Source organism: Ornithorhynchus anatinus, chromosome X5, assembly GCF_004115215.2.
Source record: "Ornithorhynchus anatinus isolate Pmale09 chromosome X5, mOrnAna1.pri.v4, whole genome shotgun sequence".
Taxonomy (NCBI): Eukaryota; Metazoa; Chordata; class Mammalia; order Monotremata; family Ornithorhynchidae; genus Ornithorhynchus; species Ornithorhynchus anatinus.
In genome coordinates, this window is record NC_041753.1 from 45,237,671 (window position 1) to 45,263,796 (window position 26,126).

Consider the following 26,126-nt stretch of genomic DNA (forward strand, 5'->3'; position numbering starts at 1 on the left):
ATACGAAGTGGAAGGGAGTTCCAAGCAGGAGTTCCAGGGGGTGAATGACGGATCAATGACAAAAGCGACAGGATCGAGACCCGATGAGTAGGTTGGCGTTAGAGGAGCTGAGTGTACGGGCTTGAGGGCAGGGTCATAGGGGACAGGGACTCTGACCAACCCAATTTGCCCGCTTCATATCTGGCAGATTCCCCCCCCCCCCCCGCCCCTGACTCTCCCCTTCTTCAAACCTTTCTAAATTCTCATCAGGCCTCCCTGATTAACCTCTCATTTCCCACCCTATTTCCCCTCCCTTCTACACTTCCACACTAAAGTCCGTACCCCTTAGACACTTTGATAATCAACCCACCACCAGGCCTGCAGCACGTATGTTCATAACCTTATAGTCTGCTGTTTCCCCTATCTGTAATTTATTTTAATGTCTGTGTCCCCGCCTCATGCCCACCCCTAAGCAGCATAGCCTAGCGGATAGAGTACGGACCTGGGAGTCATAAAAATAATAATAATAATGGTATTTGTTAACCGTTTACTATGTGCCAAGCACTGTTCTAAGAGCTGGGGTAGATACAAGGTTAACTAGGTTGTCCCACGTGGGGCTCAGGGCCTTAATCCCCATTTTACAGATGAGGTCACTGAGGCCCAGAGAAGTGAAGTGACTCGCCCAAAGTCACACAGCTGACAAGTGGCAGAGTCGGGATGAGAACCCACGACCTCTGACTCCCGAGCCCGGGTTCTTTCCACTAAGTCACGCTGCTTCTGGAAGGTGGGACCGCAAGGACCCGGGTTCTAACCCCAGCTCTGCCACTTGTTGCTGTGTGACTTCGGGCAAGTCACTTCATTTCTCTGGACCTCGGTGACCCCTTCTGTAAAAAGGAGGGCTAGGATTAGGGATTAGCCCGGGGGCCGGGGACCCAATTTGCTTGTCCCCATCTCAGCGCTTACTACGGGGACTGACATAGAGTCAGCGCTTAAGAAGTAGCACGGTTACTATTCTCATTACTTAGAACGACGCCCTGGACACATTAGAGGCTCCATAAGTGCTCCCGAATGATCGCTGGATCGACTGGATGTCCAAACCGGCCAACGGCAGCGGGGGTAGGGAGGAAGGAGGGTGGTCTCCTTCTGTGGCTGGGGCCGGGGGGGAGGGGAGAGAAGGAGAGGGGGACCAATTGTCCTTGCTCCTGGTGCGCGTTTCCCTCCCGCCGTGTCGGGACGCTTGGCCCTCGGCGGCTCCCGTCTCGGGCTGCTCCGCTCCGAGGACGCGGCGGCGATCGGTGCAGTGTCTTCCCCCTCCCCTCCCTTGCCCTCCCCGCCCCTGCTAGCTTGGCGGGCGTTTTGCCATCAAGGAAGCGGAAGGGGGAGTCTCGGTCCCCGGCGGGGCGAGGGTGGCAGGAGCAGGAGATCGGGGGCGGAGAAGGGGGCCGAGGATCCGACTTCGGGAAGGTGAGTGCCGGCGAATCTGCCGGGGGGCCGGAGACGGAGACTCAGAGAGGGGACTCACCTTTTCCTTCCCTTCCTAAACCGAGGCGGTCCCTCCTCCACCTTCTTCTCCCTCCCCCTCCCCTTCCCTCCTCCTTCTCCCCCCACCCCCTTCCCTCTTCCCCCCTCCTCCTCCCCGCCCCTCCAATCCCTCCACTTAACCTCAGATGACTCTTCCTCCCTCTTCTGTCTCCCCAGCCTTGCCCTCTCCTTTCTCTCAGCCCCGGGGTCGTGTCTCTCCTTCCAGTCGTGGAAATCTCCTCCCCACCCGTTGCCACCGGCTTTCATTCCCGAAAAATCAGCTCCCTTCTCTGGCTTCGATCTCCTGTGGCCGCGGCGGAGATGAACCTGCCTAAATCGACTGGCCTGTTAGGGGGAGAGGGATTGGTTGACCATCCAGCCGATCATTTTGTCTATGATTTTTTGATTCTGATCTAATTCGAATGCGGAACTGTTTCATCCTCTTTTTAGGGAATAAGGGAACGAGCGGATATGGATTCTCTAGACTGTGAGCTCGTCGTGGGCAGGGAATGTGTTGTGATTACTGTACTCTCCAAAAGCTTAGTACAGTGCTCCGCGCACGGTGAGCGCTCAATGAATGCGACTAAACAAATGGATTCGAGGTCTACGTAGGGCAGAGCCCTTACTCTTGCATCAGTGGGCAGAATCCGTGGTTGGTTGTGCAGGAAGAATTAGGTAAATTGATGATCCGGGTGATAGGGTCTACCGGTTGTCATAAAATAGAGGATAAATTGTTCACAGGCGAGACTAGTTGCCCGTTTATTGACAGCCTTGTAAAAGGTTACTAGATTCATATATCGTGCTTTTCATCTGCACTTTGTGGTAGTTGGCCTCGTGAGATCAGAATTGAAATGAGATACATTGGAGAAGCCTCAATCAACCCTTAAACCTCCCATGAGTCTCTCCAGGGTTGACAATCCTGAAATATGAGGGGAAAAGATGCAGAGGAGAAACTAGGTCACTGCAAGAGGCTTACACATTATGGTTCAAAAGGAGAAATGCCATTTGTAACTAGGTGCTTTGGGAAGCAGCTTGGCCTAGTGGTTAAAGCATGGACCTGGGAAACAGGACCTGGGTTCTAATCCCAGCCTTGCCACTTGTCTACTGGATGACCTTGGGCTTAGCTAAGTCACTTAGCTTCTCTGTGCCTTAGTTACCTTGTCTGTATAATGGGGATTGACTCTCAGCCCCACGTGGGACATGGACTGTGTCCAACCTGACAAACTAGTATCTACCCCAGCGCTTAATGCAGTGCCTGGCACCTAGTAAGCACTTCTAGTAAGCGCTTAACAAACACTATAAAACAAAAAACAAGCAAGGTGTTCAAAATGAACTCTGGCACATTTACTATTAGTCTGCTGATTCTACATTTATATCATGTGGTATCTTTGTTAATTTTAAAACAAAGATGATGAAGGGATGTCAACTAGTCATTGGGACGGTAGAACCAAAAGTACTCATAACTCAATCTAACCTTTCTGCCCATGCACTGAGTTGAACAATAAAAAGCAATTCTAGCTTTTCAGTGGTTTTCTCTAAAGCCTTTATCTTTGTAGATAGGGTGTTGTCTTCTTTTTGGTTATCCTGTCTTCACCCAGCTCCATAATCCAAATTCAAATGATTCATTCTCCTTTCCTAGAATCTTCTAAGGTTTCAGCTTTCAACCCACACATCCAGTCGGAATCCTATAGATTCTACCATCACGACATCACTAAAATCTGCCCTTTGCTCTCCATCTGAACTGCTACCCTGTTGATCGAAGTATTTAAACTATCTCACCAGCCTCTTTGCTGATCTCCAAGCCTACTGTCTCTCCGCACTCTAGTCCCTACTTCATCTGCTACCCAGATAATTTTTCTAAAAATATATTCAGGCCACTTCTCCCCACTCCTCAAGATCTTCCAGTGATTGCCTATTCACTTCCACATCACTCAGAAACTCCTTACTAATGGCTTTAAAGCACTCAGTCACCTTGCCTCACCTCACTGATTTTCTGCTACAGCCTAGCACTCTCACTTGGCTCCTCTAATGCTCGTCCATCTCATCACCAACCCCTTTTCCATGTCCTGCCTCTGACCTGGAAATGCCTACCCCTTTACATCCGACAGACCATCACTCTGCCCACTTTCAAAGCTGTACTAAAAACACATCTGCTCCAAGAGGCCTTCCCTGACTAATCCCTCATTTCCCCTACTCCCTCTCCCTTCTGCATCACCCTTGCACTTGGATTTATACCATTTATTCATCCCACCATGAGCCACATAGTTCTTACATACGTATCTGTAATGGATTTAAATGTTTGTAGCCCTCTAGACTGAAAACTCCTCTCGGGCAGGGAACTTGTTTACTAAAGCCATTGCATTGTACTCTCTGAAGCCCTTAGCCCTTAGTGTTTATTGATTGATTGGTTGAAGGTGGGAGAATTGATGAGATCCTTGATATTTCACTCATCACTGTAGGGTAGATGAGTACATCTCTTGAGCTCTGTTCAGATTATTCCTATGATGTGGTAGATGGAGAGTCAAGAGATACCAGGAGAAAAGACTGCATTTAAGGCGGGAGAGAATACATGACTTTGCCTGAGGCCACACAGAATCAGTGGAGGAATGAAGAACAGAACGCAATTTTCTTGACTTCTAAGGCAGTGATCCATCACTATGTGGCTCCAATCTCTTGTATCTATTGAGTGCTTACAGGTGCAGACCACTAAACCACCACCTTTCTCCCTGTTTCACAAGCCCATAACCTTGTCATTCTCCTCAAATCATCTCTCTCATTCAACCCAAATATTCCGGCCCTTACTAAATCCTGTCGGTTCTACCTTCCCAACAGATCTAGAATCTGCCCCTTCCTTTCCATCCAAACTGCTGCCACACTGTTCCAAGCATTTTAATCCTGCCTTGACTACTGCCTCAACCTTCTTACTGACTCCTGTCTCTCCTCTCTCCATATTTCACTCCGCTGCCTGGATCGTTTTTTAAGCACTGTCATTATTGGTATTATTATTACTGTTATGATTCTATTAAGTGCTTACTATGTGCTGAACCCTGTTCTACACTCTAGGATAGGTACAAGTTAATTAGGTAGGACACAGTCCCTGTCCCACACAGGGCTCACAGTCTAAGCTATGCTCCTCTAACACCAGCCTATTCACTGCATCTTTATCTTGTCTCGTCTCACCACTGATCCCTCACCCACATCCTCCCCCGCCCTAGAACTTCCTTCGCCTATCTAATAGATCACCATTCTTCCCAATTTCAAAGTCTTATTAAAATCGCATCTCCACCAAGGGCCCTTCCCTGGCCAAGCCCTCATCCCCTCTGTTCACCCTCCCTTCTGCGTGGCCTGTGCACTTGGATCTGTACTCCTTAAGCACTTGATACTTGCCACCGCCATGCCCCATAGCACCTGTGTACATATCTTTATATTCTCCCATTTCACCTCTCTGCAATTTATCTGCAATGTTTGCCTCCCCACATTAGACTGTAAGCTCCCTGTGGCAGGGGATCGGATCGTGTCTACTAACTCATGGTGCTCTCTCCCAAGCGTTGAGTATGGTGCTGTGCACACAGTAAGCACTCGATGAATACCGTTGATTGACTGGATGAGTGCTGATTCTAGGTAGCATTAGGCATAGATGGGTATTAAGATAAGCATAGATGGATGGATATTCTCATCAAGAATATCTATCACATTTCTTAGATACTAAAAAATAACTTTAGGATTTCTTAAATCCAGCCACCCAATTGCCTCACCTTCTGATAGGTTTGAAGTGTTTAAAATGTTAGTCCTGTTTGAGCTTGAGAGTTGTTGATAAGGTAGGAAATATATACAGTTCATTACCAGAGTAAATTTCCCAGGGGAAAATCTGAGTCGTTCCATAATTGGTTATTAGTAGAAAAGATAGAAATGTTAGAAGGTATAACCTTAACCATGAGGATGGATGAAGGATCATACATTGAGTCTCCAAGCGTCCTTGGATCCATTATCGGAGACAGAACGTGAGTTGAATAAGCAATTGGTTCAACTCAGTATGGCATTTCATTAAGAGGTATGAAACAATGAGAGTAGTAGAAGTTTTATAGCCTACGTGTCATTGATTTTGTTTGACAGAATTAAATGAACTATTTTACTGTCAGGAAAGTAATGTGTTGAAATCGCTATTGAAAATGGGTTCTGAAAGAAAATGATTAGTCTGTACTATCTATTGAGGACCTACTGCGTACAGAGCACTGTACTGTGTGCCTGGGAGAGTACAGTGGAATTATTAAACTTGATCTCTACCCTCAAGGATCTTCCGGTCCAGCAGGTGAGACAGACACTAAGCTCAATTACAGCTAGAAGGAACTAATAGAGTATAATGCTGTGGGGATGCAGGTAGAGAGGTTGGGGTATGTGAATATCCACAGTTACATGGATGGTATGGAAGTGCTGAAGTAGTAGTAGGAGAGATATACTGGGGGGAGATTAGTAATTAATCTCCTTGAGATGATGTGATTTTTGGAAGGGCTTTGAAGATGGGGAGAGCAGTAGTCTGCAAGACCTGAAAGGTAAGGGAGTGCCAGGCAAGGTGGGGAGGGTTTGAAAGGAGAGATGAGAATCTGGGAGAGTAGAGTAGTTTTACTTGAGAGGAACGAAGTGTGGGAGCTGGGGTGTAATGAGAGAAGAGACTGGACTAGAGAGAGAGCAAGAGCACTCTGCCTTTAGACCAAATGGCAGGACTTTTTGCTTGATGTGGAGAGGATCGGTCAAGCCTTGGAAGATTTTGAAGAGTGGGGAGAGGTGTGCAGAATGTCACTTTATAAAAATGATCCCGGCAACAGAGTGAAGTATGTACAGGAAGATTAGCAAGAAGGCTGATGCAGAAATTGCAAAAATTCTCATTTCCCCTTGCCATTCTTTACCCTTCTCAGAAGTGATGATAAATTGGATGAAAATGGATTTCAATAATCTGAATAATAGGAATACTGTGGTTCATATTGCTAAATTGAACCCAATTTTTTACTTGCCTTACAGCCTGGTTTCTTTTAGAGTTGGCCTAAAACCTGACAGTCCCTGGTTCTGTGACTCTCTGTTCCTCTGCATGGCTAATTTCCAGTGGCAGTGGTATTTGAAATATTTTATGGCTCTTAGTGTAGAAGCAGCAGCCTGGCAACAAATTAGAGACCTTGTTCCCTCTAGAGTTTTAGTGTAAACATAGGCCCATGGAAACAGAAATATTTTTCAGTCCCGAGGTGTACGTGGTCTGAATTCCTGGTGGATTTAACAGAGAAAGCAAAGCAAAAGCCATTGCTATATTGCCCATAACAGGATCGCTCTAGAAATCAAGGGATGGACCTTCATTTGTTCTTTTCAGGGAAGCAAAAATAGCATTCTCAGCACCACTGGATGTAAAACACCTAATTTTTAGAGCATAATATTAAGGGTGCATTGATGCCATGCATTAAATTATATTTATAATAAAACCTGGAAGAAAATATAGGAAAATATTAAAAACATAGAGAAACCCATAGGAGTAAAGGGAGGAATTTCAAGAAGGAGTCTCAACTCTCCCCAGAATAATCACAGAGCAAAAGAAAAGTAGAGCAGATTTGGATTCCCAACTGCCATGGAAAAAGTGGATGGAACTTAGGGGGCCAAGGTGTAGCCTATGTTTACTCTTGCCTGGGCGTAGGAATTTCAAGACTGCATATGTTTAGGGTTTCCTGGAACAGTAGTACACTAGGCAAAATACATTCGATTCATTCCCGCCTTGTGCCCCGCCCAGCTTTCCACACATACACATTTTTTTTCTTCCTTCTGACCCCAAAGAGAGTATACAGTGGAAGAATCAGAATTTTTCTTGTACTCCTAGACCACCTTCCCCTGCCAGAAAACAAAAATGCCCCCTCTCTTTTACCAGATCACTTTTGAATCTTGCTCTCCTGACCCCTCCTTCCTTCCTTCCCTTCAATAGCCCAGTGGCTCTGCTGCTTACTAGCCTCCTTCCTCCATTTCTTGTGGGTGGAAATTACTGGAGGTGGAGTTGTCCTGGAGGTTGGGGTAAATTCATTCTCTGCTTCTCCAGTTTCATTTCCAGAACTGAAAGTGCCCTGCAAAAGTACAGGGTATAATGACTTTTTCTGTAAGATCCCTTTGCCCTATTTATGAAATGTTGTTTCAAATTTGATCTGCCCCTTTCTGTGTACGCCAAATTCACTTTTAAGTTCACTCTACCGTTCTATTACAGTGGAAAAAAAATTAAAAAAAAAATGGAACCTTGTCTTTCAAATGCTGCTTATACAGTCCTGGCTTCCTTGGGCCACCCTCTTAGCTTTCACTTCCCTTTCCCACCATTTCTCTTTCTGTGCTTCTGCTTATTTGCTTTATATCAGCCACTCCCTTTCCTCACTTTACAGACCTAAAAAGACTAACATCCTCCCTGTACCAGAAGTCTGGAACCTCAGGGGCACCCTTTGACTCTTCACGGCAGAATGCAGCGTGGGCCAGTAGAAAGGGCATAGGAATCAGGAGACCTGGGTTCTAGTCCCAGCTCTACCATTTAATAATAAGAATAATTATTTGTTATGCGCTTGCTATGTGTCAGGCGCTGTTCTGAGTCTGGGGTAGATGCACGTTTACCCGGTGTCACAGTCCCTGGCCCACGTGGGGCTCACAGTCTAAGTAGGATGGAGAATATATATAATCAATCAGTTGTATAAAATTGGTATTTTACAGTTGAGGGAACAGGCACAGTGAAATTAAGTGATTTGCCCAAGGCCACACAGCAGGCAGGTGGCAGAACTGGAATTAAAACCTAGGTCATCGACTCCCAAACCCATGCTGTTTCCACTAGGCCACTTGCCTGCTCTGTGACCTTTGACAAGTCACTTCCCTACCTGACTTTACTCACCTATAAAATGGGAATTAAATACCTGCTCTCCTACCTAATTAGTCTGTGAGCCCCAAGTGGAGCAGGGACCGTGACTGATCTGATCATCTTGGATCGACCCCAAATTTTAATAGTGTGCTAGGTACATTATATCCATAATTTATTCATTTATATTAATGTCTGTCTCTCCCTCTAGACTGTGAGCAGGGAATGTATCTACCCACTCTGTTATATTGTACTCTCCCAAGTGCTTAGTACAGTGCTCTGCACACAGTAAGCCCTCAATCAATATGATTGAGAATGAGGGTTTAACAAATGCTATCATTATTATTATTATTATTGTTCAGTGTTAGTCAGTTCTCACATTCAGTGTACTGCCAAATCTGCCAATTCTTCCTGCATGGCATATCTCCTGGAGCCACCCCTTCCTCTCCACCCAAATTGATACCCAAGCTTTGGTCTTCCCAAATAATCGTTTGGCCCACTCCCCTTCTCTCCTCAAAATCCTCCACTGGATTTCTCTGTCTCTTTGCATAGGACAAAAACTCCAGACGCTTAGCTGACTGAGCTTCTTCCAGGCTCTCCGCCATCTGGCCCCACCTTACTTGTGTGGTCTCTTCACCCACTACTCCCCAACTCGTTGTCTTTTCCTCTGTTACCCACAGAGGACTGTGCGGTGACCTGGGTAAATAGGTTCAGGATATGGCCGGTAAGAGGAGCACAAAGTTCAGACCAGTCACTTGTTTAAACAACCGTGATTCATTATAGCGACAAAATAAAGAATAAATGACATCCTCCAACAAGTATGCTCAGGCCCATACTCTATCTTAATCGATTCCCAAATCACTGCGCTCTTCAAATCACTACCCAACTTGGAAGTCAAGTCACGTCACTTCACTTCTCTGTGCCTCAGTTACCTCATCTGTAAAATGGGGATTAATACTGTGAGCCTCATGTGGGACAACTTGATTACCCTGTATCTACCCCAGCACTTAGAACAGTGCTCTGCACATAGTAAGCGCTTAACAAATACCAACATTATTATTATTATTACTACACCAGAACTGATCTGGGATGAGTACGATGCTGCGTTGCTGCCCACGGAGCCCCACCAGGCGTGTCGCCCTGGTGTTCAGAAATCATTCCAGATCAGTCCATGTATCGTCTGATGGGCTGGAACATGACAACCCCGCCCCTTTGAGTGGGGGGTCTTATACCTACTAGTAAACAAGGGCAGCTGCCGATTGGTGGCTGTTCTCCAATCCCATTCCACCATGGCCAGATTGCAGCAGGTGTTGGTTCTGCGCACCCTCTCCCCCCGCCCCCCGCTGTTACATGCATTATTCAAATGTGTGAATCGGTAGGCCCACAGACAAAGGACCATGGGTGTGGCGTGAACAGAGACTCCCCAGTTTATCGAACCTCTTCCGCATTTTCCCTGACTTGCCCTGAAATAATGGTTCAGCCAAAATGGAGTCTCTTGGGTCTTGTGTGACACCCTCCCAAGCCAGCCTTCTAGTTGCACTTCGCTCTTTACCCTTCCCACTCTGTCCCTTATTCACACTTTTCCTGGCTTGGAATTTTCTCTCTCTCCATATCAGACAAACCATAGCCTCTTCCCCGACTGCGGTCCTTCTAAAAATCCCATCTCCTCCAGCAAATTTTCTCTGATTCATTTCCCAGCATTCTGAGCCATATCATCCTTTGAGTCATTTGTGGCATATATGACTGTATTTATACCCTCCTTAGCACTCCCATATAAGTTCCATACCAGCTTTCCTTTTTCCAAATGAATTACTTCTTTAGACACTACTTTCAAAATAACCAATTTCTACCAAACCAACCGCACCTATATTTCCATGTAAAACTCAAACAAAACGAATATAAAACATTCTAACGTTTTAAAGGAAGAACGTTGTAAAAAATTGCATTAAGGCAAAAGGTAAATCAATCAATGGCATTTATTAAATGATTACTGTGTATTAAGGACCTGGGAGTTGGGGACCTGGGAGTGGACTGTATACAGAGTTGATACAACTTCAGTGCTCAGATTAGAGTGAATGAAAATTAGAGTGAATAAAGTTAGCAGTGAGGAGAAACGTCTGTACAGATGGCTCTTTAGTCTATTAGTGTTCATTCACCCACAGTGGCTGAGATGGAAAAGAGTGGCTAGGTGGATGGGCCGGAGTGGGTGAAGAACAGAAGAATGTGGAGGTGAAGGTGGATGGGTTTAAGCGAGAATGGTTGGGAGAGAGCATGGGTATGCTAACAGTGACGAGTTCACAATATGCTCATACTGTATAAACCTGAATTATTTTGGAATTATGGCCTTAGCAATATTCACGTGTTTGGCTATATAGTAACAATAATAATAATAATAATGTTGATATTTGTTAAGCGCTTACTATGTGCCAAGCACTGTTCTAAGCGCTGGGGTAGATACAAGGTAATCAGGTTGTCCCACAGAGGGCTCACAGTCTTCATCCCCATTTTACAGATGAGGTGACTGAGGCACAGAGAAGTGAAGTGACTTGCCCAAGGTCACACAGCTGACAACCGGCAGAGCCGGGATTAGAACCCATGACCTAATAACAAATACCAACATTATTATTATGACCTCTGACTCCCAAGCCCGGGCTCAACATTTTGCCATGTAAAATGTAATTGTATTGGCATTCTTTCTGGAGGAAGGTAGAGAGCTAGTTGGATTACTGTAGAGAAGAGTTCCTTATGGCATTATAGTTTGCTAAACCAGATTTTCCACAACCTGAAGGCAGTGGTATGGCCACAAAGCAACAAGTAAGACTTAAAATTAAGTTTAAAAGTTGGATTTATTTCAAAATGCAGTGTGTATAGCAGGAATTTATGACTGTAAACAAATGATGTTGGAGAGGAAAAACCTTAAGCGGTAACCATTTTACTTGTCAGGGAAGAACTATTTACTGAGCACAATACTGTTTTAAGTCCTTGGAAGAGTACAGTATAACAGAGTTGGTAGACATGTTCTTGATCCACAGCGAGCTTACAGTCTAGAGGGGGAGACACATTAATATAAATAAATTTATGGGTATACACCTAAAGTGCTATGGGGTTGAGGGTGGGGTGAATCCCAAGTGCCCAAAGAGTACAGATCCAAGTGCATAGCCAATACAAGAGGGAGAAAGAGTCGGTCAAAGGAGTGCTTAATCAGGGAAGGCCTCTTGGAGGATGTGTGACCTTAATATGGCTTTGAAAAGGGGGAGAGTGGTGGTCTGGCATATATGGAGGGGGAGAGAGTTCCAGGCCAGAGGGAGGACACGGGCAAGGGGTCGTTGATGAGATAGATGAGGTCGGGGCATAGTTAACAAGCTGGTGCCAAAGGGACGAAGTGTGTGGGCTGGGCTGTAGTTGAAGGTTAGGTAAGAGGGAGCAATGTGACTGAGTGCTTTAAAGCCTGTGGTAAGGAATTTCTGTTTGATGTGGAGGTGGTTGGCCAGCCACTGGAGGTTCTTGAAGAGAGGGGAGATGTGGACTGAACAGTTTTTATAGAAAAATGGTTCTGGTAGCAGAGTGAAGTATGGCCTGGAGTGGGGAGAGACTGAAGGCAGGGAGGTCAACAAAGAGCTGATGCAGGAGTCTAAGTTGGTTAATAAATCCTTGGATTGTTGTGATCCTTGGAGTTTAGTAGTAGTTTGGATGGAGAGGAAAAGGTGGATTTTAGTGATGTGAAGGTAGAACCGACAGGATCTGGTGACCAATTGAGTAGGTGGCTTATGTGAAAGCCGATGACAGGGCCAAGGTTATGGGCCTGTGAAATAGGGAGGATAATGATATTGTGTACTATGATGGGAAAAAAGGGAGGACAGGGTTTTGGTAGGAAATAGCCACTGCTGTGTATGCATTCTTGATATTAGCTAAGTTTTTGTTTTACTCAGTGGATTAACCTTATCCAAAACCTTTGTTTTGCCCTTACTCTTTTAAGAAGGACGTAGATTCATAAGGACAGGGACATTTATTTTTCTTAAAGATTCAAATTTTAAACTAGGATAAAATCTAAAATCTTGCTCCGTTTATAGTGACCTCCTGCTGCTTGTTTCTGTGCTTTCATAATCCAGTGTTTATCACCTCACAATTCATCATCATAGCTGCTTTGATAATGCACACTGTGGATTTATTGCCTTGCTAATTGAAATGCCAAGAAGAGGCTGATTTTTAAAGCTAGAGAGTCTATGTAAACTTAGCAAGCAAATCATTTAGAAAAAACAAGGACCATTTCTTTATTCACGTAGGAGAGAGGCTGCATCCTCTCCCCTCCTCTCCCTTCTCCCCATCACTGGGACACCCATTAGTCCCTCCGTCTCCAGCCAGGAGGGTCAGGAGGAAACGACAGCAAGCCACAACTAGTCCCCTTCCTCTGGACTGCACGAACCTGCCCACATGAGGGAGAGGCCACCCCCATCCCACCCCTCAGTGAGACTCCCACAGTGTCATAGTGGATAGTGGATAGTGCTTTATCCATATAGTGACATAGTGGGAGTCAGTGGGTCATGGGTTCTAATCCTGGATCTGCCTCTTGCCTGCTGTGTACCTTGGGCAATTCACTCAACTTCTCTGTGCCCACCACTCTCCCCATTTTCAAAGCCATATTAAGGTCACACATCCTCCAAGAGGCCTTCCCTGATTAAGCACTCCTTTGACCAACTCTGTCTGTAAAATGGGGATTAAGACTGTGAGCTCCATGTGATACAGGAACAGTGTTAAACCCCATTTACTTGTATCCACCCTAGTGCTTATTACAGTGCCTTAACAAACCCGCTTAACAAATACCACGATTATTATTCCCTCCTCCAGCCGGGAGGGTGAACAAGCATGGCAACATCAGGCCACCTCAACATTCAGAACCTTGGGCAGACTGTGACTATTGTTGCTGTAACCGTGGCCGTGGCTGTGATTTGGACTCTGAGCCATGAAGAACCATTCATTCATTCATTAAATCGTATTTATTGAGTGCTTACTGTGTGCAGAACACTGTACTAAGCTCTTGGGAGTGTACAATATAACAATAAACAGATATATTCCCTGCCCACAGAAACTCTGCTCATCACGAGGTCTATGCTTCTTGTCATATTCCTCCTCGACTACTGCATCGGTTACTTCCTGTTTCTCTCCCCCCACTCCACACTCTGCTTTTTGGATCATTTATCTAAAAAAATCATTCTGCATACATCTCCCCACTCCTCTAAAACCTACAGTGGTTGCCCATTCACCTTCACATCAGACAGAAACTCCTTACCATCGGCTTTAAATAACTCATTCAGCTCGCCTCCTCACAGCTTATCTTGCTGATTTCCTACTACAATCCAGCCCACATGTTTCACTCTTCCAACACCAACCTACTTACTGTGTTTCAATCTCATCTCTCTTGCTGTAGACCCCTTGCTCACATCTTCCATCTTGCCTGGAACTGTCTCCCTTTCATGTCTAACAGACCACCACTCTTCTCCTCTTCAAAACCCTACTAAACTCATATCTCAACCAAGAAGCCTTCCCTAACAGCTCATTTTCCCACCTTATTCACCCTCCCTTCTGTGTTACCCATGCATTTGGGCCTGTACCATTATACACTTTGATACTCATCCGACTTCAAGTTGAACAGGGCTGGACCTAGTATATAACCCTATATGGTCCCTCTAGTCTATAAATTCCCTTTCTTTTTATGGTATTTATTAAGCCCTCACTATGTGCTAGGGACCAAACTCAGGGCTTCCTTGTGGGCAGGGGTCACGTCACCCTTCTGTATTGTATTGTATGCTCCCAAGTGCTTAGCATAGTGCTCTGCCCACAGTAAGCGCTCAGTAATTGCTAATGATTGATTGTATATATCATTGTCTCTTCTTTATGTACCTGGTACCCCTTCCCTTTTACCTCCCTTACTCTCAGATTGTGAGCCCCTTCGGCGACTGGGACCATGTCTAATTTTCACGAGTGTATTTTTTTTTCCCAGCACTTGTACTTGGCACGATGTAAGTATTTAATATGCACAGGTACTACTGCGAGAACTACTACTTTTATCTTGTGAAAGCAGTGAGTCCAGTGAAATTTAGTGCCAATCTTACCATTCCCGCAAATATAGTTTTGGGGTTGTCCTTTCATAGTTTTTAATTTTGCGCAAGTATTTTGTGAATGTAAGACCACTGTTAATCCTTTACATTAATAGATCTTCGTGGAGAAATATTACTGAAGACAAAAACATTTAGTAGTCTGTAAATAAAGAATGAAGCAAGAGAAGTACCTGGAGCAGTAGTGTCAAAAGTGGACTTTGCAGTTGATAAATTTGTAAGTAAGATGCATATCCTTTTTAATGAATTGCTTTTCTACTCTGTTCAGAATAGTCTTTTATTATTTCACTGTTTGGATAGTCTGTTTTTTTTTTTTTTTTTACCTTAAGCAGTAAATTGAAGTGCTTATTTCAGGGGAACTCTGTGGAACAGAACGCACATTTTTATTTTAACTGATGGGCAGAGACACCTATCTATACCAGAAGAATCCACAAAAAAAAAATTATTAACTTGCCTAAATATCTATTTGAGCTTTAAATACGATTAGATTCACGTAAGAGACAATACCACCTAGGACTTTGCATATGAAGCTTTTGTCATGTATTTCCAGAGAATTTTTCATCATAGCTCAAAACTCCTTAAAGACAAAGAGTCATCACAAACAGAGCATGCTGTGTAGATGAAAAATTGTACAGATAAATCCATCCAGGAGATGAGCCCGAAATACAGAATGGATGGGCCTGAACTCACCATTTTGAGTCTCAGGTTATGAAGTATTTCAGGTTTCGAAGCTTTGCTTCCATTTTACAATTGAGGATACAGAGAATAAGGCCACAAAGTAATTGGTAAGGTGATACTTCAGTGGACCATCTCTTCACTTTTTTTTTTTTTTTTGAGATTTCTGCCAAAGGAGATTAAAAGTTCGAAATGATGAAAGCAAGATCTGTGGTGTACTTACAGTAGGATAGAGTTCATACTACCATATCCCACTTCGCTTGTCTCCACCCATTACCAGATCTCTCCTCTTTCTTCCTTCAGGTAAATTTGCTTGAAGCTCCCATTTGAGCATGATACTGCCACTTTCTAGCCTTCTCATAGGCAACTATAAGCCCCTAATGCCAGTCTTCCAACACCCAGCTTGCCAAACCTTCTTTCAAGAAGTTCACAAAATCCATCTCTTTCACCAGGCTTTCATTGACTAAATAGGAAATTTCGCCTGACTTCATTTGCAGAGATTTATATCTTGTATTTAAATGCGAATCATTTTCCCTTTCCCTCACCACTCTGCATCATGAGTACATCATTCATTCTTTCTTTCTCTCATGCATTCATTTGATTTATGTTTTTGTTAAATATTTGCCCACATCTCTGGATGTTTGTTCTTAGAAACATTACTGTCCATTAAAGATTGTATATTTGTAGAGAACAGGGATGTCGGTTTCTAATACAGAGCCCTATGAAAATAGGCATTTTTTTCCTGGTATTTGTTATCTGTGGTATTGTTTGTTATGTGTCAAACACTGTTCCAAGCACTAGGGTAGATATAAGTGAATTAGTTGGGGCATAGTCCCTGTCCTGCATGGGGCTCACAATCTAAGCATGATCAGATATTTAATACATACTTTTAATGCTGCCTTTATCTTCTTTATGACCCAAATCTAGGTGTCATTTTCTGTTGTTTTAGGTTGATTTGGTGAAATTCCAACTAATTTATTTGGGATTTTTTGTTGCAGAATTTTTGCCCAACTTTCCATAAGATATTGGCTTCTGTATTCTCTTTGAAAAGAGAGTATCTTTTCATAGTAGTTTGATCCTTTTTCTTATGGCGTCCACTGTGACAAAATGTTCTATTAAATAAAAAAAGGAAAGGATTTAGACCTTTAAAGAATTGAAGTTGACATTTATATTTACTCTGCAAAATCCTACTGTATAAATTAGGCAGACTGAGCTATATTTTTTTTCTCATTCTATGCTGTAGTAATTTGTATCTTTGCAAAGTGAGTCATTGTGCTGAAGTATACTTATGCTCCCCGATAGCAATCCTCAGAAATGTTGAAATGCCAGTATGTCCACCAGTTAAATCAAAGTTGTGAGCTCACCTGTTAATTTACAGATTAGCATGTTGCAATTTACAACAGCCAATGAAAGTATTTTACAAATGCTACTGTTGCCTTGGTTGTGCAATCCCAAAGAGCAGCATTGTGTTAAATTCTGGATGTGTAATAGTTTCTATTTAGGCCACACCTAGTAGATATTAACCGAGTGGCGAGACCTTGCCTTCTGCTTGTTATGAATTTCCTACTCTGATCGGATTTGGAGCTGTTGGAAGATAGCTCTTTCCTCTCAAACTCTTTCAAATGCTCTAGTGAGGATTGTGCTGTTCTAGCTACGCCTAATCAGGTACATCTTTGGTCTTTTATATGACTGTCCAAAATCGATTGATTTGTCTTTTCAGATATCTTCCTGTCCTTTCTCTGTCTCAATTTTCTTATTTCTGTTTTGTGTAAATCCAGGAAAAATTGGTCATATTATTCATCTAGAGGCCATTCATCTTAATGAGAAGGAACAGTGTTGCTCTTCTGTTAGTAGTACAAGAGACTCAAAGTGGATTCTGTACCGATAAATACTCTTGATCATTTTGTTACCTGAAGATTGTGTTTACCTGAAAATGAATATAACATTGGCAATTAGCTTGCTTGTCCTTATCTCTGTTTTGCTGTTTGAATCTTGTTGTTGTATATTTGAGTTTTGAGTGGAACATAGCATTTGAAGAAAAGAGTTATGCCATGAGTGATTCAGTAAGCCATGAATGATTCAACTGGCATTTACTTAATATGAAATTATTTGGAAGGAAACATAAAAATTAAACTAATATGATTTTAAAAGCATTTTTTGGTGATTTTTAGACATGAATGTAATTTTAAATCATACTTTATATTAAAAGACTTTTCCAAGTATTCCTAATATTTACCAATATTGACGAGGTCAGCATACTTTTAAACTTTCCTGATTGAATGCTAATGGAATAACTCTGAGCTTCAACTCTTGATTTTGGGATGAAAAGCATTGCCTCCATTTTTAGTAATTTTATCAAATTTTAACACAGATAACCTGAAAAGAGTTTAAAATATGAAAATTTGGTTTGTCATTTTGAATCACATGTAAATGTTTGGATTTATCAATAGCTCTGTGTTACAGAGGTAATTATTTGGAGAGAAAATTGTTGCAGAAGGGTGATATTTTAGTGTTCTGTCATCCTAATAATCCTATTTTTGGAATCTTTGTGGCATAAAGAAAAAGGGAAACATAACGTTGAGACATTTCAAAGTACTATTGGTAATCTGTGGAAGAGGTGTTTGTACTCAATTAATACAATTGAGTGCAAATCATTCTTTGGAATGTTTGGGATGGCAGGTATTTAAGGTGCTTGGAGTGTAACAATTACCTATTTTCTCCATAAAGCAATCTGAATGAAACTCTTCGACCAACTCATTAGTTCATATACAAAAAATGTCATGTTAGAAGTGATTTCCAAGTGCACATACATTTTTGTGACACCCGTTTTTAAGGGTTTGTTTTAAGGGTATTTGTTAAGTGCTTACTATGTGCCAGGCACTGTACTAACCACTGGAATACATACCACTAGAAGCACTTTTCTATCTCTAGATTAATTAGTGCTTTGTTGGCATACTACTAAGATGGTATTAGAAATACTTCGGGAAATATTTATAATTGGCAAGATTATAAATATACTCACATACACTTACACACACACACATATAAAAATATATAAAGGGTACTGAGGCTGGCCAGACTTAATTGGCTCTTTCTGTCTCCCATCTATGTTCCCAGTGTACTTGATGATTCATGACTCTTTTTTACCTGAAAACAAGTTTGCTGATGGAACTCTTCTCGTAATGAAATTTTTCAAATAGATGAAACAGTTGATGAATGTTATTTTGTAATTGCTTTTTTGGCATTTATCAAAGGCCATTATTCAGTCAAATTGATTTTTTTCCTCCTTTTCTTCCCTTAGGTTCATCATTTCTCACTGTGTTGGAAAACGAACATAAGATTATGCACAATGGGTCTACGAATTCACTTTGTTGTTGACCCACATGGTTGGTGCTGCATGGGTTTGATTGTCTTTGTCTGGTTATTCAACTCTATCCTAATTCCTCAAATTGTCCTTTATCCTCACTATGAAGAAGGACATATCTCTGCTTCAGCAATACTGTGTAAGTTTCTCATTTAACTCAAACTGCCTCACTCCGTTGTGTGACTCTTTCTGAATAACAGGACTCGCTGTGGTAGCCCTTCTCATGATATCTGTCAGGTACCTGCTTTCTTCAGCATCATTATCATTACCTTTTTTTTTTTAATGTCCTTTGTAGAATATAACAATAAACAGGCACGTTCCCTTCCCGCAACGAGCTTACAGTCATTAATATTGAACTGGATCATGTAACAATTAGCTTTCACTTTGAGAGTCATGTAACATATGGACAGGGAATGTGTCTGTTTATTGTTATACTGTACTCTCCCAAGCGCTTAGTACAGTGCTCTGCTCACGGTAAAGTTCTCAATAAATACAATTGAATGAATGAATGAACTGTTCAAAAGGGATCTTTTTTTTGATTGATGGATGGGGTCTTGAATTGTAGTTGTGATGAACAGGTCTGTTTATATTGTCACATGTAATGTTATTCTTCTGGCTTTATGTCAAAATGGTTTCCTGGTTGAGTGTTTAAACTCTCAAGTCTCAGACTCTCAATTGAGTTAATTGTAAACTCATATAGAACTTCTTGGGGAAGTAGAATCTTGTTTTGCGTGGGTGGAGAATGATTTTTTTTCAGGACCCAGGGTACTGTAAGGGGTTTAGCATGAGGAAAGTTGCTAAATAGAATTAAAATAAAACCATGCTGCAAATGGATACAATAGACCCAGGTGACACATTTTATCATTAGAGAAAAAGTTAATGAAAACATTCCTATCCTTTTTTCCAAAACATGTGGTAATCTAATAGGCACTAATGCACAGTGATTACAGTGAAGATGTTCCTGTGCATCTGTTTGTCAGTTACATCTAATCAGTTTCTCTAGTCAGTTATTCAGTTATTTGCTTTCATTTCAGGTTGTCTGAAAATATGTCACCTTAAATTACAAATTCAGATCCCTGGAGTTTTTCCTAAGCTTTCATCTTTCAGAAGAATATTTTCTAATAAATGGTTATTTGTCTATTCTTATTCCTAATGACCAAAAAAAATCCAAAATTCCATTCCTACCTATTTTTCTCCATATATTTTAATTCAAATGCGTAAACATTCTGAAAGTGTTCATATTTACCAACAAGTGACCCTGGGGAGGGGGCTATTCAGGACCTAGGTTTCAAAATTTTGAGGCCGAAGTCAGCAAAATGGGACTGACGAATCCCAGCTGAACATGCATGTACCAGTACTGGCCGGTGACTCATTTGAGCTGCAATTGGTTGCATTGCTAGGAGCAGTGGATCAGAATATGCTGTCACTATTTTCAGAATAGGTAGGGGGAAGCAGGGCTGGTGGGAAAAGGGTTCTAATCAGGTTCATCCCTCCTGCCTTGTTGCTGTTGACTGAAGGCTGGTTCCCCAGAACACAAACCTTTTTTTGGCTATAGCCTTCCTAGGGAGGTGAGTGATCTATAGGCTAAGACCCACGATACCATGTATTAGACAAGGATTCCTCATTGCTATCAATAGATTCTGAACTTTACTCATCATCAAACCTGAAGGCCAGGAGGCATATTTTGTAGAGTGAAGCGTATCTTTTATGCTTTTTGGCTAAGGTTTCTCGGACCATGTGAAACTCGAGAGTATGGTTATCCCTTTGCTTCACCTGGGTGTGTTTTAATCACCAAATAAAACATACATTTATTAATCCTTCCTCTCCTGTCTTAACGATGCTAATTAGAGATTTCACAATTTAAATGTGGTTAGCTGTGAAGATTTTAAAGGGTAATCGTCTGTGTGGTGTTTTTTTTTTAGTATTTTATGGCATTGCTGTGTTTTGTCTGGTCGCCTTGGTGAGAGCTTCAATATCTGATCCAGGAAGGCTCCCTGAAAACCCAAAGATTCCCCATGGAGGTATATTTCCAGAAATATATTTATTTTCTTTTAATTAATAGCCAGGGATGAAAGTTAAAAAATCCTTTTTCTGGAATGGCAAGAGAGGAGCCTTCTGGGGGAGGTAACTATTGCCATGTGTGTAAGCTCCCCATTTCCCTTCCCTTGAGCTGTTGCTACTCTTACAGCTGCTGGGAAGTCCTGGGTTCTGTTCTCTCTCCCATTCCCCATAGCAACCACTGCTGGAGTGAGTTTAGGAATTTAGCTCTAGATGGTGATACAGAAGGTTGGGGGTGGGGGCGGAAGTGGGCGGGGAAGCTGAAGAGGAGAAGGTGGGTTTGTACCGCAAAGCGAAAGGAAGGTGTTTACTGGCCTCATGCCATAGGAGCTGCAGTTCCTACTCTCCCACTTTTTCCCTCTCCTCACCACCTCTCTCCCTTCTTCCCTTGTTATATCCAGCCTAGAATAGGTGAGGCCTTGCTCCACTCTGCCCGCCCCCACCCCCGAGTGTGCACTAACTACAGCAGCATCTCCTCCAGCTGGGCAGGAATCACCCTAAGTGAGGAGCAGGGGGAGGAGAGAAAACTGAAGAGCTGGATCTGGGCTGAATGAATTTCCCCTACCCCCCCACTTCACAGTGGCCCCCGTGCTAATACCTGAGATACTGTATAATGTATATGGGTATAATGTGTAATGGGTGATATTTTCCTAATTTATGTTGGTTTCTGGATTCCAATCCAATAATTCTGATATTTTGATTTTGCCTAAAAATGGAAAAAAAAGTCAGGATTGAGATGTCATGTCAAATTTAGTAGGAAACAAAGACTTAGCTATTTCAGGCTTTAGAGAGGAAAAACTTTCTTTATGTTTCTGAAAGATTTTAATATTAGTTCTAGAGAATTGTTGAAAAGTGAAGGAAGCTTCTTATATTTCAAGTGGTGGTGTAAATGATATTTTTAAGTTATTTTAATTCCAAATTTCAAATTCCAAAAATGACAAATGAATGCATTGCTTATTTTTATCCATATCCCCAAATACTTATTCTTCCAGTTCAAGTGACCTCATTTTTGCTCAATGGCACAGCCATGAGAGTGTCAGAACCCAATTTTAAAAACCTCCATGAGAAGTGACAGAAGGAAAATGAAGAATACAATGATAATAATAATAATAATAATGATGGTATTTGTTAAGCACTTACTATGTGCCAAGCACTGTGCTAAGCGCTGGGGTAGATACAAGGTAATCAGGTTGTCCCACATGGGGCTCACAGTACTAATCCCCATTACGTTCCTCTCCACACCAGAAATCCCATCAATAGCAGCACCACAGCAAGCTATCCAACTGCTTGGCAATAGGAAGGGGCACTCTGGCCATGTCTCCCCCTCTCTCCCCCTCTCTCTCCCTCCTTCCCCCTCTGTCCCCCCCTCCCTCCACCCTTCTTTGTCCGAGGAGACATTCATCTGCCTCTCCATGACTCTATCTCATCTGTCTCAGTTTCTCTTTCTCTTTTCTGCCTTCCTCTCCCACTTATCAGTAAGTAGTATCTTTTGAGTGCCTACCAGGTGCAGATCACTGTTCTAAGCACTTGGGAGAGTAACATAGAATAATAGACATAATCCCTGCCCTCAAGGAGTTTACAATTCATGGAATACTCTCCCTGCCTCTGGGGCAGCTGCTAACCCGGAACCCGCAAGAAAAAGTGAGGTGGTTCTGTTCACCAACTTCATTTTCTTTTATGTTATTTAATAATAATGTGTTAACCTGCTGATAATTTTCCACATAATTTATTAGTAATGTGCAGCTTTTTAAAGGGATGGCCTACATTAACTTGTATAACCACAAATGTGGTCCACCCAGGAATGAGTTTAGTATGTCTGCCATATGCTATTGCTACATATACTATGTGTCTACCAACTCTGTTGTGTGGTACACCCCCAAATGCTCAGTACATTGGTCTGCACATAGTAAGCATTCAGTAAATTCCATCCATGGAAATATTATGTACGTATGCTACTGTTTTGCCATTAGGCTTTATATTCCACCCTAACTCCTCTAGAAACCAACCTTTTTACCACTTTTCTTTTTTTTTTTTGTGCCTCCAAAATATCCTGGAGATGTCACTTGCCAGATTAGAGTTGTGTGACAGGGGGATGAGTTCTCAATTTCTCAGGATACCAGAATGTCTTAGGGACATCAAACAGGTAGCAGGGGCAGGTGGACTCTTCAAAACTCCCTATGATAATTATTTAGCTTCTTGCAGTTTATCGGGCTAGTTACTGAGCATTTTCCTGTGAGTTTTCACCTTCCCCTCATGTCATTGCATCTATCAGCTGTGTACACATAGTAAAAACAATTCTTAATTAAGCCTTTTCACAACAATTGCCCATCATGATGATTATTTTTATGTAAATATAGGTATGCTTCTCTTCTGACAGCTTCTAAACCTATCAAATACCCAAAAAGTCTATGAAATGGAAAAAAAAAGTGGGCGGTAGGAAGTCTGAACAGAGGGCTAATATTAGGTTTTGGATAGCATTCAAGGCTTTGTTCTATTCTGAGTTTATTTCTCCAACTTTAATGTTCTACAAGATTTTAAATGAAATGAACGGTTCATAAAGTGTGATTCTCCAAAATTCAGGCAAAAGTAGCAGCTCCATTCAGAAAAGTGGTAGCAGCAGTAGTAGTTAGTAGTAGAAGTGAGAATAAAAATAATGATATTAGTAATTGTGGTACTTAAGTGCTTACTGTGTGCCAAACACTGTACTAAGTCATGGGATAAATATAAGATAATCAAGTCCCTGCCCCACATGGAGCTCACAGTCTAAGCAGGAGAGAGGACAGGTTTTTAATCCCCATTTTACAGAAGGGGAAACGGGCGATGTTAAGAGATTCACCCAAGGTCACACAGCAGACAAGTGGTGGCTCTGGGATTAGAATCCAACTCCCAGACCTGCCCTATTTGACTAGGCCACTCTGTTTCTCTAGTAGTAGTGGAAATAGTAGTAGTATTTATTAAACTCTCCTAAGCTCTGGGAAAGAATACACAGGTAATTAGATACCTGACCCTTCAAGGGATCACAAACTAAGAATATAAGTGGGGACAGATGAACCACTAAAACAACAGTAAACAAAACAGACAAGGACAAATACACAAAATAAAAACAAAAATCAGCAGGGTGCTGTGGCTAGAGGAGCAGAATTTCAGGCTCCTCGTGGCTCAGAGTCCACAGACGCAACCACAGCCACAGTGAGTCCAGCAAGTCTTCTAGAGGTTTTGTAGAGGCCTCATGCTGCAGCTGCTTTTCTCTTTCACCCCAGGGGCTTTAGCCCCATTATATCTATGCTGCAGACCAATAGGAGTGCAAACTTGTTCTGAATATAGAATAGAGATATTTTTGTCTGTTTTGTATTTCCTAAGCACTTAGTACAGCACACAGTGCTCAACAAACATTATCTGCTACTGGAGGGAAGGAATCATTTTTAGTTGCAGAATGGAGAATCAGCCTTGGGAATGTGTTTTGTACTGATCTCCAAAAATCAGGCAGAGTTTCTTCATGATGCCTCTGTGATCATTCATTAATTCATTCAATCGTATTTAATGAGCACTTACTGTTTGCAGAGCACCATACTAACCACTTGGGAAGTACAATTCAACTGCAAATAGAGACAATCCCTGCCCACAACAGGCTCACAGTCTAGAAGGGGCTCACCGTCTAGAAGGACTTTATATATATATATATATATATATATATGCATATATGCATATATATATATGACTTTAGGCCATATATTAAGGAAATAAAGGTTTTATATTGCTTTAAAAGAGTTTTGATATTTTAAAAAGTTGCACCTGGGAAAAAAATGTAGCCTCCTAAGGCTTCACATCTTTAGGTGCACTTTTTGAATGGGATGAATTTTGAAGTTCAGTGTTTGAGGCATTTTAGCTCATCCCATTAAGTTGCAAAATGTGGCATTTTTGTGACACCAGTTTTCTGCTGACAGATTGAAAATCCATTTCCATCTGGTATTACTACCGGTTTAACTGTCTCTCACATGGAGGTTTTGTACTACTGCAGTGTCACATGATGACGCTTTTTTAGCTACATAGGAAACTCCTAACAGGAGGCTTGAATTGCAAGTCTTGTCCAGAAGCAAATTTCAACAGTAACTTCTATAAGGTAAAGAGTTTCTCAGTTGTTGTAATACAGTGAGTAAAAGGAGTGTAGCTTTTGGATTTAACACCTTTGGCAGGTCAAATTCATATGAACTATATATATATCCCCTTTAATTTTAGGGAATCACATTACTGTACCAATATGTTATGAACTGTTAATTTGATTGCATTGCATTTATAGTAAACATTGATGTCACATCACTGAAAAATGTGTCTCATTTTACTTTGCTTCTCTGGGCAGTTATTGTTTTTCTCTTCATTCTGAAAAGAGGGATTGCAAGTGTTGAGATGAATGTTCAATTGTTTTCATTGCCGGATACTTGAATGACACATACCTTGAATTTGCTAGTGTACATGGCACTGGTCACCAGTAGATATCGAAGGCCATCACTCCCACTAATTCATAATTATAATATCCTTTTGAGGGGGGTCACTTTCATTAACTCTGCAGAGGAGTAAAGTGAGACGTTGAGAGGTGAAGCGGCATGTATGAACATATGACAGATCAGTAGGACAGCCTGAACTAAGAGAGTGGTAGTCCTTATTCCTGGCTATCTGCTCCTACCTTTGGATGGGAGTTGCATTTTGTATTTTTGACTCAATCCTATTTGCAGAAGGTAGCACTAAATGTAGTAGTGGGGATATGGATTATCAAAAAAAACTGCCAACCCACTAAGTTGAGGGTCATATTCATTTATAACTGGAAGGAAAAGTAATCTTTGAAAGATAACAGGTATTTTTTTGTTCTATGAAATCTTGAGAATAAATGGCATTTTATTTCAGTGAGAATTGACATTTAAATTAAATTCATTTTAATTTCTCTTGATAGAAAGGGAGCTCTGGGAATTGTGTAACAAGTGTAATTTGATGAGACCAAAGCGTTCCCATCACTGCAGTCGCTGTGGCCACTGTGTTAGGAGAATGGACCACCATTGCCCATGGTAAGAAAAGAACCTTTTTAATCTTAAAATAAATTCTTAATACTTGGGAGATTTATTTATTGACTTTTCGTGAAAGATCCTGGGTGACTGTTCAGGATCTGTTTAGTGCACTACATTTTTATTAGATCATTTTTCTTCTCCAGGTCCTTTAATAGATTTAGTGTCAAGATAATAATTAATATTAGAGGCTTATAGGCCAAAACCCCCAAAAAGTACCGAGTCCTATTTTTGTCCTTATCAGTGAATGGTAGCCTTTGACCTTTTGCTTACCTAAGAATTATTATTCTGGTTATCTCATAATAACATTCTCAAAACTATACCATTGCTTGATAAAAATGAAAGCTTTTTCACTTTTTGACTATTGGAGTATGAAACTAGATTGTGTAAGTATAGGCTTTTTTGGGAGGGCTAGTGTAGCTTTTGCAGTGTGGTGTCACTTTTGAGCAATAGGGGGCTCTCTTGTAACATTTGGAAGTATTTTGAGTAGGGAAATGTCTAGTTCA

General features: G+C 41.8%; 1 protein-coding gene across 3 annotated transcripts in view; it reads left to right on the forward strand.

Moving 5' to 3' along the window:
* The first annotated feature begins 1,346 nt into the window (after positions 1–1,346).
* The window catches only part of ZDHHC21 (zinc finger DHHC-type palmitoyltransferase 21), a 64,226-nt gene continuing 39,446 nt past the window's right edge, over positions 1,347–26,126 (forward strand). The window contains exons 1-5 of one of the 3 annotated variants that reach the window (XM_029055597.2): positions 1,347–1,443; positions 14,568–14,686; positions 18,446–18,647; positions 20,431–20,529; positions 25,512–25,623. In XM_029055597.2, coding sequence (XP_028911430.1) covers positions 18,494–18,647; positions 20,431–20,529; positions 25,512–25,623 — 365 coding nt within the window. In that variant the 5' untranslated portion in view covers positions 1,347–1,443; positions 14,568–14,686; positions 18,446–18,493. Of the gene's footprint in view, positions 1,444–14,567; positions 14,687–15,390; positions 15,448–18,445; positions 18,648–20,430; positions 20,530–25,511; positions 25,624–26,126 lie in introns of those variants that run through there. The other 2 variants (XM_029055598.1, XM_029055603.1) reach the window with 2 other exon arrangements.